This window comes from Strongylocentrotus purpuratus, unplaced genomic scaffold, assembly GCF_000002235.5.
Source record: "Strongylocentrotus purpuratus isolate Spur 01 unplaced genomic scaffold, Spur_5.0 spur5_scaffold_15, whole genome shotgun sequence".
In the NCBI taxonomy this organism is placed as follows: Eukaryota; Metazoa; Echinodermata; class Echinoidea; order Camarodonta; family Strongylocentrotidae; genus Strongylocentrotus; species Strongylocentrotus purpuratus.
The window spans coordinates 19,890,749-19,905,651 of record NW_022145600.1 but is presented as its reverse complement, the minus strand read 5'-3'; the positions used below and the strand labels follow the sequence as shown (position 1 = coordinate 19,905,651).

Here is a 14,903-nt window from a genome sequence, read left to right as displayed (position 1 = left end):
CTTTCTCTCTCCCTCTGCCTCTCTGCCTCTCTCTCTCTCTCTCTCTTTCTCTCTCTCTCTTCTCTCTCTCTCTCTCTCTCTCTCTCTCTCTTTTCCCCTTCCTGTTCCCCTTTCTTGCACAACACGTGTTGCAAAATCTAAAATCTAATGTTCGCGAGTAGAAATTTACATCATTAATTGTTTTTTGCTCCAAATCTAAACGTCTTCATTTTCAGCATCCGCTACTTCCCGTGAAGCAACAACCAATTCTATATTGGACTCGACCACACCAAATCCCACTACAACTACAAGTAAGCATGTTACGTTTATATCTCTCTCTCTCAATGCCTCCCTCTCTTTCAAGTGTATACAATATGCTACACCGTGATGCAACATCTTGTTCTCGGCAGCCGCTCAGGCGTCAAAAGCTAGGAATTGAATTTCATATGATGATTATGTCCAGTAAGATTTGTTAAATTAAGGTAAATATGAATTTAATTCATCTTGCCCCAGGTTATATCATCAGGTGTTAATATCATATTTATTCTTCAGAAACAACTACTCCTTCTCAAGACACCACAACGATGATTCCGTTAGAACCAACCACCTCACACCCTACCACTACTACTCGTAAGAAAACTACATTTTAACAATCTCTCTCTCTCTCTCTTTTCCCTTCCTGTTCCCCTTTCTTGCACAACACGTGTTGCACCTATCCTTTTCTCTCAAAAATCTAATGTTCACGAGTAGAAATTTACATCATGATTAATTGTGTATATTGCTCAAAATCTAAACGTCTTCGTTCAACTTAAATTCGTTTTCAGCATCCACTACTTCTCGTGAAGCAACGACAAATTCTTTATTGGACTCGACCACACCAAATCCCACTACACCTACAAGTAAGCATGTTCTCTCTCTCTCTCTCTCTCTTTCCATCCATCTCCCATTACATATCTCTTTCTCTCTCTCTCTATATATATATATATCTCACTTTCTTCGTCTCCCTCTCTCTTTCTCTCTCTCTCTCTCTCTCTCTCAATCTATCTATCTTTCAATTAAATTTGGATGTTTATGAGATGGAACGTATTTTACCCCCAAATCGAATCATCATAATATTATGTTTATATCATTTTTGTATTATCCAGAATCAACTTCAACACAATACACCACAACCATGTCTACGGCGGGCTCAACCGCCTCACGTACTATAACAGCTACTCGTAAGAAAATTTCAGTATTACCCCCATCCCCCATCCCCCCTTTTCTCTGTATAATACAACCCCGCCCCCCCCCCTCCCCCACTCCGAGAACGGAGGGACCGCTCCTTCTCTTTCCCTCTGCCTCTCTCTCCCCTCTCTCTCTCTCTCTCTCTTTCTCTCTCTCTCTCTTTCTCTCTCTCTCTCTCTCTCTCTTTCCATCCATCTCCCATTACATCTCTTTTTTTCTCTCTCTCTCTATATATATATCTCTCTCACTTTCTTTGTCTCCCTCTCTCTTTTTCTCTCTCTCTCTCTCTTTCCATCCATCTCCCATTCCATCTCCCCCTCTCTCTCTCTCTCTCTCTCTCTCTCAATCTATCTATCTATCTTTCAATTAAATTTGGATGTTTATGAGATAGAACGTATTTTACCCCCAAATCGAATCATCATTATGTTTATATCATTTTTGTATTATCCAGAATCAACTTCAACACAAGACACCACAACCATGTCTACGACGGGCTCAACCGCCTCACGTACTATAACAGCTACTCGTAAGAAAATTTCAGTATTACCCCCATCCCCCCATCCCCCCTTCTCTCTGTATAAAGCAACCCCGCCCCCCCCCCCCCACCACCACCACCACTCCGAGAACGGGGGGACCGCATTGCGTGTTGCCCGGTAAATGTCCGGTAAAGGGGTACTTTTCGTGCGACAAAGTCCGGCCCGAGAATCGTAAAAAAAGGGGTGTATTTGACTTTTCACCCGGAGATTTCTTTAAAAGGGGGTGTTTTTTCTTTTTTTCTCTAATCTCTTTGGACTCCTGATAAATAATTCCGAATTAAGGGGGGTACATTGAGCATTTTTCTGGATTTAGGGGGTCTCCAAGGCAGGAAAAGCCCGCGAAAGAGGGGTTCGGAAATGTTGGCAGTCCTCAGATAGGGGGTGCTTTCAAAAAGAGGGAAAAAGCATACGCATACCCTAAATAACACTGAGTGGGGGGGGGGGGGCCCAGGAATGCAACTCTCTGCCTCTCTCTCTCTCTCTCTCATTCATTCTCTGTCACCATGCTCACCACTTACGTTTATAATTTTCTCAATTTTTTAATTCTCACTCACTTTCTCTCTCTCTTTCTCTCTCCCTCTGCCTCTCTGCCTCTCTCTCTCTCTCTCTCTTTCTCTCTCTCTCTTCTCTCTCTCTCTCTCTCTCTCTCTCTTTTCCCCTTCCTGTTCCCCTTTCTTGCACAACACGTGTTGCAAAATCTAAAATCTAATGTTCGCGAGTAGAAATTTACATCATTAATTGTTTTTTGCTCCAAATCTAAACGTCTTCATTTTCAGCATCCGCTACTTCCCGTGAAGCAACAACCAATTCTATATTGGACTCGACCACACCAAATCCCACTACAACTACAAGTAAGCATGTTACGTTTATATCTCTCTCTCTCAATGCCTCCCTCTCTTTCAAGTGTATACAATATGCTACACCGTGATGCAACATCTTGTTCTCGGCAGCCGCTCAGGCGTCAAAAGCTAGGAATTGAATTTCATATGATGATTATGTCCAGTAAGATTTGTTAAATTAAGGTAAATATGAATTTAATTCATCTTGCCCCAGGTTATATCATCAGGTGTTAATATCATATTTATTCTTCAGAAACAACTACTCCTTCTCAAGACACCACAACGATGATTCCGTTAGAACCAACCACCTCACACCCTACCACTACTACTCGTAAGAAAACTACATTTTAACAATCTCTCTCTCTCTCTCTTTTCCCTTCCTGTTCCCCTTTCTTGCACAACACGTGTTGCACCTATCCTTTTCTCTCAAAAATCTAATGTTCACGAGTAGAAATTTACATCATGATTAATTGTGTATATTGCTCAAAATCTAAACGTCTTCGTTCAACTTAAATTCGTTTTCAGCATCCACTACTTCTCGTGAAGCAACGACAAATTCTTTATTGGACTCGACCACACCAAATCCCACTACACCTACAAGTAAGCATGTTCTCTCTCTCTCTCTCTCTCTTTCCATCCATCTCCCATTACATATCTCTTTCTCTCTCTCTCTATATATATATATATCTCACTTTCTTCGTCTCCCTCTCTCTTTCTCTCTCTCTCTCTCTCTCTCTCAATCTATCTATCTTTCAATTAAATTTGGATGTTTATGAGATGGAACGTATTTTACCCCCAAATCGAATCATCATAATATTATGTTTATATCATTTTTGTATTATCCAGAATCAACTTCAACACAATACACCACAACCATGTCTACGGCGGGCTCAACCGCCTCACGTACTATAACAGCTACTCGTAAGAAAATTTCAGTATTACCCCCATCCCCCATCCCCCCTTTTCTCTGTATAATACAACCCCGCCCCCCCCCCCCTCCCCCACTCCGAGAACGGAGGGACCGCTCCTTCTCTTTCCCTCTGCCTCTCTCTCCCTCTCTCTCTCTCTCTCTCTCTTTCTCTCTCTCTCTTTCTCTCTCTCTCTCTCTCTCTCTCTCTTTTCCCCTTCCTGTTCCCCTTTCTTGCACACAAGTGTTGCAAAATCTAAAATCTAATGTTCGCGAGTAGAAATTTACATCATTAATTGTTTATTGCTCCAAATCTAAACGTCTTCATTTTCAGCATCCGCTACTTCTCGTGAAGCAACAACCAATTCTATATTGGACTCGGCCACACCAAATCCCACTACAACTACAAGTAAGCATGTTACGTTTATCTCTCTCTCTCTCAATGCCTCCCTCTCTTTCAAGTGTATACAATATGCTACACCGTGATGCAACATCTTGTTCTCGGCAGCCGCTCAAGGGTCAAAAATTAGGAATTGAATTTCATATGATGATTATGTCCAGTAAGATTTGTTAAATTAAGGTAAATATGAATTTAATTCATCTTGCCCCAGGTTATATCATCAGGTGTTAATATCATATTTATTCTTCAGAAACAACTACTCCTTCTCAAGACACCACAACGATGATTCCGTTAGAACCAACCACCTCACACCCTACCACTACTACTCGTAAGAAAACTACATTTTAACAATCTTTTCTCTCTCTCTCTCTCTCTCTTTCCCTTCCTGTTCCCCTCTCTTGCACAACATTTGTTGCACCTATCCTTTTCTCTCTAAAATCTAATGTTCACGAGTAGAAATTTACATCATGATTAATTGTGTATATTGCTCAAAATCTAAACGTCTTCGTTCAACTTAAATTGCGTGTTGTCGGTAAATGTCCGGTAAAGGGGTACTTTTCAGCATCCACTACTTCTCGTGAAGCAGCGACAAATTCTTTATCGGACTCGACCACACCAAATCCCACTACACCTACAAGTAAGCATGTTCTCTCTCTCTCTCTCTCTTTCCATCCATCTCCCATTACATCTCTCTTTCTCTCTCTCTCTCTATATATAATATCTCTCTCACTTTCTTTGTCTCCCTCTCTCTTTTTCTCTCTCTCTCTCTCTTTCCATCCATCTCCCATTCCATCTCCCCCTCTCTCTCTCTCTCTCTCTCTCAATCTATCTATCTATCTTTCAATTAAATTTGGATGTTTATGAGATAGAACGTATTTTACCCCCAAATCGAATCATCATTATGTTTATATCATTTTTGTATTATCCAGAATCAACTTCAACACAAGACACCACAACCATGTCTACGACGGGCTCAACCGCCTCACGTACTATAACAGCTACTCGTAAGAAAATTTCAGTATTACCCCCATCCCCCCATCCCCCCTTCTCTCTGTATAAAGCAACCCCGCCCCCCCCCCCCCACCACCACCACTCCGAGAACGGGGGGACCGCATTGCGTGTTGCCCGGTAAATGTCCGGTAAAGGGGTACTTTTCGTGCGACAAAGTCCGGCCCGAGAATCGTAAAAAAAGGGGTGTATTTGACTTTTCACCCGGAGATTTCTTTAAAAGGGGGGTGTTTTTTCTTTTTTTCTCTAATCTCTTTGGACTCCTGATAAATAATTCCGAATTAAGGGGGGTACATTGAGCATTTTTCTGGATTTAGGGGGTCTCCAAGGCAGGAAAAGCCCGCGAAAGAGGGGTTCGGAAATGTTGGCAGTCCTCAGATAGGGGGTGCTTTCAAAAAGAGGGAAAAAGCATACGCATACCCTAAATAACACTGAGTGGGGGGGGGGCCCAGGAATGCAACTCTCTGCCTCTCTCTCTCTCTCTCATTCATTCTCTGTCACCATGCTCACCACTTACGTTTATAATTTTCTCAATTTGTTAATTCTCACTCACTTTCTCTCTCTCTTTCTCTCTCCCTCTGCCTCTCTGCCTCTCTCTCTCTCTCTCTCTCTTTCTCTCTCTCTCTTTCTCTCTCTCTCTCTCTCTCTCTCTCTCTTTTCCCCTTCCTGTTCCCCTTTCTTGCACAACACGTGTTGCAAAATCTAAAATCTAATGTTCGCGAGTAGAAATTTACATCATTAATTGTTTTTTGCTCCAAATCTAAACGTCTTCATTTTCAGCATCCGCTACTTCCCGTGAAGCAACAACCAATTCTATATTGGACTCGACCACACCAAATCCCACTACAACTACAAGTAAGCATGTTACGTTTATATATCTCTCTCTCTCAATGCCTCCCTCTCTTTCAAGTGTATACAATATGCTACACCGTGATGCAACATCTTGTTCTCGGCAGCCGCTCAGGCGTCAAAAGCTAGGAATTGAATTTCATATGATGATTATGTCCAGTAAGATTTGTTAAATTAAGGTAAATATGAATTTAATTCATCTTGCCCCAGGTTATATCATCAGGTGTTAATATCATATTTATTCTTCAGAAACAACTACTCCTTCTCAAGACACCACAACGATGATTCCGTTAGAACCAACCACCTCACACCCTACCACTACTACTCGTAAGAAAACTACATTTTAACAATCTCTCTCTCTCTCTCTTTCCCTTCCTGTTCCCCTTTCTTGCACAACACGTGTTGCACCTATCCTTTTCTCTCAAAAATCTAATGTTCACGAGTAGAAATTTACATCATGATTAATTGTGTATATTGCTCAAAATCTAAACGTCTTCGTTCAACTTAAATTCGTTTTCAGCATCCACTACTTCTCGTGAAGCAACGACAAATTCTTTATTGGACTCGACCACACCAAATCCCACTACACCTACAAGTAAGCATGTTCTCTCTCTCTATCTCTCTCTCTCTTTCCATCCATCTCCCATTACATATCTCTTTCTCTCTCTATATATATATATATATATCTCACTTTCTTCGTCTCCCTCTCTCTTTCTCTCTCTCTCTCTCTCTCTCTCTTTCCATCCATCTCCCATTCCATCTCCCCCTCTCTCTCTCTCTCTCTCTCTCAATCTATCTATCTTTCAATTAAATTTGGATGTTTATGAGATGGAACGTATTTTACCCCCAAATCGAATCATCATAATATTATGTTTATATCATTTTTGTATTATCCAGAATCAACTTCAACACAATACACCACAACCATGTCTACGGCGGGCTCAACCGCCTCACGTACTATAACAGCTACTCGTAAGAAAATTTCAGTATTACCCCCATCCCCCATCCCCCCTTTTCTCTGTATAATACAACCCCGCCCCCCCCCCCCTCCCCCACTCCGAGAACGGAGGGACCGCTCCTTCTCTTTCCCTCTGCCTCTCTCTCCCTCTCTCTCTCTCTCTCTTTCTCTCTCTCTCTTTCTCTCTCTCTCTCTCTCTCTTTTCCCCTTCCTGTTCCCCTTTCTTGCACACAAGTGTTGCAAAATCTAAAATCTAATGTTCGCGAGTAGAAATTTACATCATTAATTGTTTTTTGCTCCAAATCTAAACGTCTTCATTTTCAGCATCCGCTACTTCTCGTGAAGCAACAACCAATTCTATATTGGACTCGGCCACACCAAATCGCACTACAACTACAAGTAAGCATGTTACGTTTATCTCTCTCTCTCTCTCTCAATGCCTCCCTCTCTTTCAAGTGTATACAATATGCTACACCGTGATGCAACATCTTGTTCTCGGCAGCCGCTCAGGCGTCAAAAATTAGGAATTGAATTTCATATGATGATTATGTCCAGTAAGATTTGTTAAATTAAGGTAAATATGAATTTAATTCATTTTTCCCAAGGTTATATCATCAGGTGTTAATATCATATTTATTCTTCAGAAACAACTACTCCTTCTCAAGACACCACAACGATGATTCCGTTAGAACCAACCACCTCACACCCTACCACTACTACTCATAAGAAAACTACATTTTAACAATCTTTTCTCTCCCTCTCTCTCTCTTTCCCTTCCTGTTCCCCTTTCTTGCACAACACGTGTTGCAAAATCTAAAATCTAATGTTCACGAGTAGAAATTTACAACATTAATAGTTTATTGCTCAAAATCTAAACGTCTTCGTTTTCAGCATCCGCTACTTCTCGTGAAGCAACAACCAATTCTATATTGGACTCGACCACACCAAATCCCACTACAACCCAGTATAAAAATCGTGTCGATCAGCTTTATTAATGCCCTTTTGTGAGGCATTAATCCTCATTACTGTCAATTATGATTTGAGGACGTAGGTTCCCTAGCTGATTAGAATAGTAGCACACATATGATTTAGCAGTCACGCAAAACAAACATTCGCAAATTAATATTCAATAAAATCTGAGAATGTATGCCATTATCTAGATCAATTAGAAATAAATAATTTTTTTCAATCCTTCCCTAAACTGGGGTAAAAATAATTATTCCACCATTATGAATAACAGTGTATATTGGACTCGACCACACCAAATCCCACTACAACTACAAGTAAGCATGTTACCTGTATCTCTCTCTCTCTTTCTTTCTCTCTCCCTCTCTCTTTCTCTCTCTCTCTCTCTCTCTCTTTCTCCCTTCCTGTTCCACTCTCTTGCACAACATTTGTTGCACCTATCCTTTTCTCTATAAAAAAATCTAATGTTCACGAGTAGAAATTTACATCATGATTAATTGTGTATATTGCTCAAAATCTAAACGTCTTCGTTCAACTTAAATTCGTTTTCAGCATCCACTACTTCTCGTGAAGCAACGACAAATTCCTTATTGGACTCGACCACACCAAATCCCACTACACCTACAAATAAGCATGTTCTCTCTCTCTCTCTCTTTCCATCCATCTCCCATTACATCTCTCTTTCTCTCTCTCTCTCTCTCTCCCTCTTTCTCCCTTTCCCTCTCTCTCTCTCAATCTATCTATCATTCACTCAGTGTTAACATTTATTAGACATATTTCTCTTTTCTTAACATTCATTTTTTTTCGTTCGGTGCTTCCTTTGAAAGAGGCTATCATCTTCTGTTATTTCAAACTTTCTGTAGTTGCTGCTACAGCTGTTGTTGTTGTTGATTATTGTTTGCTTTGTTATCAAAATATTTTGGTCACATCATCACTTAAATGAATTAATAGGCTTTCTTCCTTTAACAAAATCGATAGCATGTACTGTAAGTCTTTTCGATGTGTTCTCCGCAAATCCAACGACAGGTACAACTCTCCCGTTTTAGTTTTTTTGGTAATGGCATGTTTCTAATCTATAAACTTTCGGATTACAGGTATGCAGGTATTTATTCTGTGTAAAAGGTTCTGTCAAATTACACTTTTTAAGTTGTTTTTTCCTTTCAGCCATATATATATATTTTTAATTGTACCAGGAAAAAATATTTCATTCGTTAAATTCGCATAGTCATAAAAATTAAGTCTATTTTACGCGAATGAAAACCACATGATGAGAAAAGGTTTGCTGTATGTAAATATATATATATAAATAATATAATTACTCACTTCAAAAGATGCATGACACAAATTCACGAAGTTTACGAACGTCAAAATCTGTCTATTGTAGTACTTGTACATTGAAGTATTCATAATCATTCGATCCCTCTGTGACGCAAAATAGTTTTTAAATCGAGAATTGGCATAAACTGCCAACGCTTCGTTAAGGTATTGTATACAGTATAGCATTAACATAGATGGAATGAGACTCTAGGATGTACCTTTAATCGATTATCTCTTTACCAGCCCTCAAGAACGAAGAACGACAGATATTCATTTGTGCATTAGTATTGTTATTCACAATTGAAGGGGCACATATTTGTAATTTTTATTCCGACCACAAATCACTAAAGTGCTGGTCATTGCCTATGAATACAGTATGCATAGTCATATAATTAATGAAATCTCAATTCTCAGAATCACAGTGACGTCAGACTAGAACTGCGATTGTCTACGATTTGAAGCCGGTTTGGCCTTTATTCTGACGAGAATGCTTAAATGCACCAACGTTCCTGTTGTTATCATCATTTGAACCTAAATCAGAAACATGATGTATGTTAAAATTGCCATATGTAATACATGTATAATTGTCTTTTTCGAAATTTTAACGCTGGATGATCTTAAAATGCGCGGTGGCCTTTACCCTTTTGAATTTGAATTTTAAAGTACAAGCAAGACCGAGAATTAGCCTAAAACAGGCAGACACCGTTAACAAGTCTAAATGATAACATTGAAAGAAACACTAACGCTTCTACTAACATAGATCTTATAGACCTCGTGAAAGAACAGAACCATTATGTTACTGGTTCTTAATAGAGCAATCTTAAAGGTAATAGGCCTACAAAGTTTTGGTATGGGGTCATGAATTTGGTTCAAATGAACATATTGGAAGCATTATGCGATCCTACAATATTCAATGATCGTTGTTGTGGTTGAAATTGAGGCTAAAGTGATGAAATTGTGAATAATGAACTCTCTATTTTGGTTGTGGGTATTATAGATGACCAGCACAAAATTTTGATTTCAAGTATTTAGTGTCATATTTCTGTTTCAGCTGTTTCATATACGTACAAGGAAAAACTTTGTGGAATAAAGTTACCTTCTTAATATGATTTCATCCATTTATTTCAGAATCGACTGCAAAGATCTTTGTGACAGGTGAAAATGGGATTTTTGTTGCAGACCTACGAGATGACCTAGACTTCACTGATATACTACATAACACTGCTGAAAAACCCCGATATATTACCTATGACTCCGTGAAGAAGAAGGTCTACTGGACTGACAACGATACAAAACAAGTTTATCGTGCTGATGCGGATGGTGGAAACAGGGAGGAGGTCACTTTTGAAGGCAGTGATGGTATGATGTAATCACGTATAATAAATATGAATCTTGATTGGATGCATTTTGCGAGGAATGATATGGATCGGAATTTGATATTGTTTGTATTTACAATCCAAACATTTGTACTCACGTGGCTAAGTTATTCTTATTACATAAATCATGTTGTAAATAGAGCCAATGGTTGCCAGATTTTCAAAATAACAAAGGAAAAGATACACACCTCATGTAAAGAGAAAGTATATAAACACTTTTATGTACCATCAGGTTGAGGATTGTTGAAACTGTTGATTGTGATTCATTGAAAGGAACCAGACAATATATTGATTAAAGACCTCAATGCTATTATGGGGGTAAATATGATCTCCTTATTTATTCTAATTATTTTTTTATTATTTCATGTGTTATGAGGTCCCGCCTTCTTTGTTCCAACAAAGTTTTTTCATTTTTTATTAAATCGCAGATCTACGAGGTATTGCTATTGCCGAGAAATCTCGCACTCTCTACATCGCGAATAAAAGTCAGAAGAAAATAACGTCGGTATCAATTGCACAAGGAATCTCGGATGAGAGCGAGACGGACTTTACATCCGGGTTATCTAAAGAATTATATTCCTTAGAAGTGGATGAAGAGAAAGGGTGAGTCTATCATGGTGTATCCAGGATTTACCATGTCCATTTTCCTTCATACCGGAAAAATAATGGAGGTATTGACTTATTTGATTTATTTACTAACAACAAAACAGTAATACATGTCATACAATGATATTTACACATACAAGAAGAGAAACTATTGGTTGGTAAAAGGGGCTAGATAATAGCACATTATAGTCGCGTCTAATCCCTTATACAGTAAACAAAGTATGTCGGTACCAGTAGGTTCAGAAAATGAAATGAAACAAAAATAATAAATTTACAATTACAATTCAGGATCTTATTTTATCATGTTTATGTAAGATCATTTCCCACCACCCGTCCCCATCATATGGAAGTATTATCAATTTTTCAATAGAGCGGAAGTCAATAAAACAAACACCATTGGGAGAACAACATTTTGAATCAGAAATGTATAGGTTTAGAACTGTATTCATGTTACGTTAATTGTCAATCACGTTAAAATATGATTTTGATCTTACCGCTGATACAGGTCATGACATCAAAATATCTTAGTTATTTCGGATGCAAAATTGCTCGGTGTTTTGGTAATTATTAATTTCGATGAAGTACGAATAGATGTGCATTTGAAGACCAACGACCAGTCGAGCTGAATCGTTTAAACATCCACCAGCAGCAATGGAACCCCGGAGGAAGGACATGCCCCCACTAATTTATTAAAAACCCAAAAAAGTGCCCGTCCAGCTACCAAAGTGTGCCCCATCAAAATGAACATATGCACCTGTGTACCCCTAGTATAAACCCATTCATGACAAAGCAGGTTCCCTGGAGGCAGGGGCGGCGATTTCTTTTCATGACCATATCGGCGGGGAGAGAAGTAAGCAAAATTTTGATAATAAAAAACAGGGTAAATATCGTGCATGTGCTTTTTGTCCTTACAATTTTCTGCTGCGATCTTGCATTTATTAGGCCTTAAGTTAATGAATAATTACCGAAATTATAACAGGAACATGGAGATATTAGAAGATAATATACATGTATCAATATTCACATGTGTATAGGGCCACTTGACGAATTAGATAACTTTTTGAGAAGGCAACGGGACTAACTTGGATGCTGGTGTGAAGAAATAAGATACTTAGGGTGAAAATAGGAAATTTATATTATCAATATAAAGAAAATGATTAGTGGATAGTGAGGACCATACGTCACAAATTCATGAGTGAGTTGCCAATTTGTGTAGTGATTTTTCAATTTATTTCATGTCATTAAAAATTCATAACTTTGTTATTAGTTATCCGATTTTGCTCAAACTTTTTTTTCGATTGGTTTGTCCGATTTCTCTGGTTCTATTGAAAGTAAGTTATTTTTGAAGTGGACTTGTCCGGGGGACTTGTGCTTTAAGACCAAAGAAGCACATGCATGGTTATGACTTGATCCACATTAATTCCATTAGCCCAAAATTGGTACAAGGCGATTTTGACAAGACTTTTTCAAGACTCTGTTGCCTAGTCACCCGTGTCTGAAATATTATGAATAGCGTATCGTTGGACAGAAACCAAGTTACTCTTTGTGATGAAATAGATTTCAAAGTCATATTCGTTATGACTTTTTAATCAGGCGCTACCATAGTTAGGCAAACCTTTTTATATACGCACTGTATACTTGTAGGATTTTTTTTAAACATCAAGTCATGAAAAAGATAATGAATTAAATAAATATGGAGTCTTATAAAACATCCGCATGACGGCATCAATCTTTTACGTAAGGTTTTTGTAGAAGTATACCTTTTCCAAAAATGTGCCCTTTTTTGGCGACCCGCTTTGAAAAATATGTTAATGTCTTATTATCATGTTGATATTAAATGACAAGACACATTTTTTACTTTTCAGATTCTTATATTGGTCAATGAAGGGAGAGATCCTACGCAAACCTCTCAATGGATCTGGAAGCACGGAGACTATATACCTTAACGAAGAACTATCCGAAATCACCGGATTGAGCATTGATCTCAGCAGTACGTATTGAATATTTAGACGGGTTTAGTAAAATTAGGCCATTAACAAAAATAAACATGTTTAGCGTCCCCGCCCGCTTCCTTTTTGGGGGCCGCCTCCTATTTTTTTTTTTTTTTAAGAAGGAAAACACTGCTAAAATGGATCTATTTCTGATTTTTTTTTAATTTTAATGTCGGCGGCCATCTTGAAAAATAGCCCGACCTGTCATGGAAAATGTACCGAGCGGCCATTTTGAGCGGCCATTTTGAGCGGCCATTTTGAAAAAAAGAAAAGGGCCTCCTCTTTCCTATTTTTCTAAAAAAAACAGGACGCTAAACATGTTTTTTTTAATATTTTGATTTGGCCTTACATGTCATTTCAGATAAATGAATGGACATTTAACAAGACAGTTTATCTTCATGGCTCCTTTCCACCCAGGTGTTAATGGGTGCAGGGATATGTGAGTTTAAACTCACATATCCCTGATGGGTGCCTGAAATAATCATTGTATAATACGCCACGTATATACCACACACATTCAGTATCTTCAAGATGTACGCAATCTTGTCTTGACTTCTCAGATTTACATTTTTAATTGATATTGATTGTTGTTTTTGTTTTTTCTATTACATTTTATTAAATTATATATTAAATTATTCAGGAAAATATGTTTTCTTGTATTCTTGTAAGATTAATGATTTTCATTGTCTTGGCAGGAGATCCACGACGCATATTATTCTTTGACTCTGTTAATAAACGACTTTTCGACAAGGGCGTAAACCAATCTTCAACAATTGCTCGCGAGCGCACCAATGGTAATGAGGAGCGAGAAAAATTTCGAGATCTCAGGTACTTCCATGGCACCCGCTACTGGCTTAAAGAGGGCAGTCCTATCCGTGTCATGACCACTGACCTCTACACAGTGGTCACCGTCATGACGTACGATCGTTATAACAGCCGATCAATCACCATCAAAAAAACCAACGTGATTCAGAAACCCTTTCAATTGCTCATCATTAATGTAAATCCATGATCAATATTTGACAGAAAAGAGCCCGCTTGTCCAATGTTTATTTGATTTAGCGTGGCCCCCTCCCCCTTTGGGATGCCAAGTGAAAATGTGATGTGCATAGAAAAATGCTATCATGTGTCCAGACCTACATAGTATTAGTAGATGTCAATAGATGCCAGGAACGAATCACTAACGGGGGTTCAAAAAATCACCCCAAAAAAAAAATCGCCTCACCGCTACGCGGCTCGTGGACGATGCTCCACATCGTATTTGGGTCCCCCTCACCCTTAGCAATGAGCTAGATCCGCTTTTGTGTTTTGGAAGGATATGGTAAAGACTAAAAGTAAAGAAAGAATGTAAATAAGGTTGCTCAGAATAATGAGGAGGAAATTATGTGCAGAACGGGAAGAAATGCAAAGAATGTCATCACGGGGATAAAAGTCAATAACAGCCAGCCCTGATAACAGCTATGTATCAAGTAAATTTCTAAGAGGGAAAATGCCGACTTAATAAATGATAATGATAAAATACCAAGAAGTTTCATGGGTACCAATTCAATGGAAATGTGTATTAACATAAGAGCCCCCGTGAGCCTTCTCACGGGGGCTCTTTTTTTTGGAAGAGCCCCCGTGGACAAAAAATTAATTTGAGCCCTGCTTACTTGTATAACATACATCTGCCAGGAGTACAAACAACCTCCGGAAGTTCCTATAGTGATCACTATAGGAACTTCCAGAGGTTGTTCAGCACCCAGGTGTTCCATCCCAAGACGAAAATCCAATTGAATCCCCATTGAATGTCCCCATTGAATCCCAATTCCCAATTTGGAGTAAATGGAAAGTGAAACAATGGGTACCCACTGTTTCACTTTCCATGTTAGAAGAACCAGGGATAAATTACTGATACTTTATAATCGATATTGGCAACTGTCCACCAATTTGGTAAATTCCAAT

The 14,903-nt window shown here is 38.7% G+C and overlaps 1 protein-coding gene and 1 long non-coding RNA gene across 2 annotated transcripts; both read left to right on the top strand.

Annotated features, from left to right (window-relative positions):
- Positions 1-212: 212 nt before the first annotated feature.
- Positions 213-1,199, top strand: LOC115924279. Its single transcript, XR_004064254.1, has 3 exons — positions 213-290; positions 804-878; positions 1,125-1,199. It is a non-coding gene; the product is annotated as an uncharacterized LOC115924279 (long non-coding RNA).
- A 487-nt stretch (positions 1,200-1,686) lies between these two features.
- Positions 1,687-13,971, top strand: LOC115924150 (A-agglutinin anchorage subunit-like). The gene is made up of 14 exons (XM_030985986.1): positions 1,687-1,732; positions 2,519-2,593; positions 3,107-3,181; positions 3,428-3,502; positions 3,823-3,897; positions 4,818-4,892; positions 5,677-5,751; positions 6,266-6,340; positions 6,643-6,717; positions 7,028-7,102; positions 10,115-10,345; positions 10,791-10,965; positions 12,834-12,958; positions 13,655-13,971. The coding sequence occupies exons 1-14, from the start codon at positions 1,687-1,689 to the stop codon at positions 13,969-13,971; spliced, it is 1,569 nt and encodes a 522-aa protein (XP_030841846.1).
- Positions 13,972-14,903: the final 932 nt, after the last annotated feature.

Bases quoted from the DNA above. Each gene is read 5' to 3' on its own strand.
- LOC115924150 (XM_030985986.1), top strand. From the start codon at position 1,687: ATGTCTACGACGGGCTCAACCGCCTCACGTACTATAACAGCTACTC. The intron at 10,346-10,790 runs GTATGATGTAAT...ATTAAATCGCAG, and splicing joins CACTTTTGAAGGCAGTGATG to ATCTACGAGGTATTGCTATT. The intron at 12,959-13,654 runs GTACGTATTGAA...TTGTCTTGGCAG, and splicing joins ATTGAGCATTGATCTCAGCA to GAGATCCACGACGCATATTA.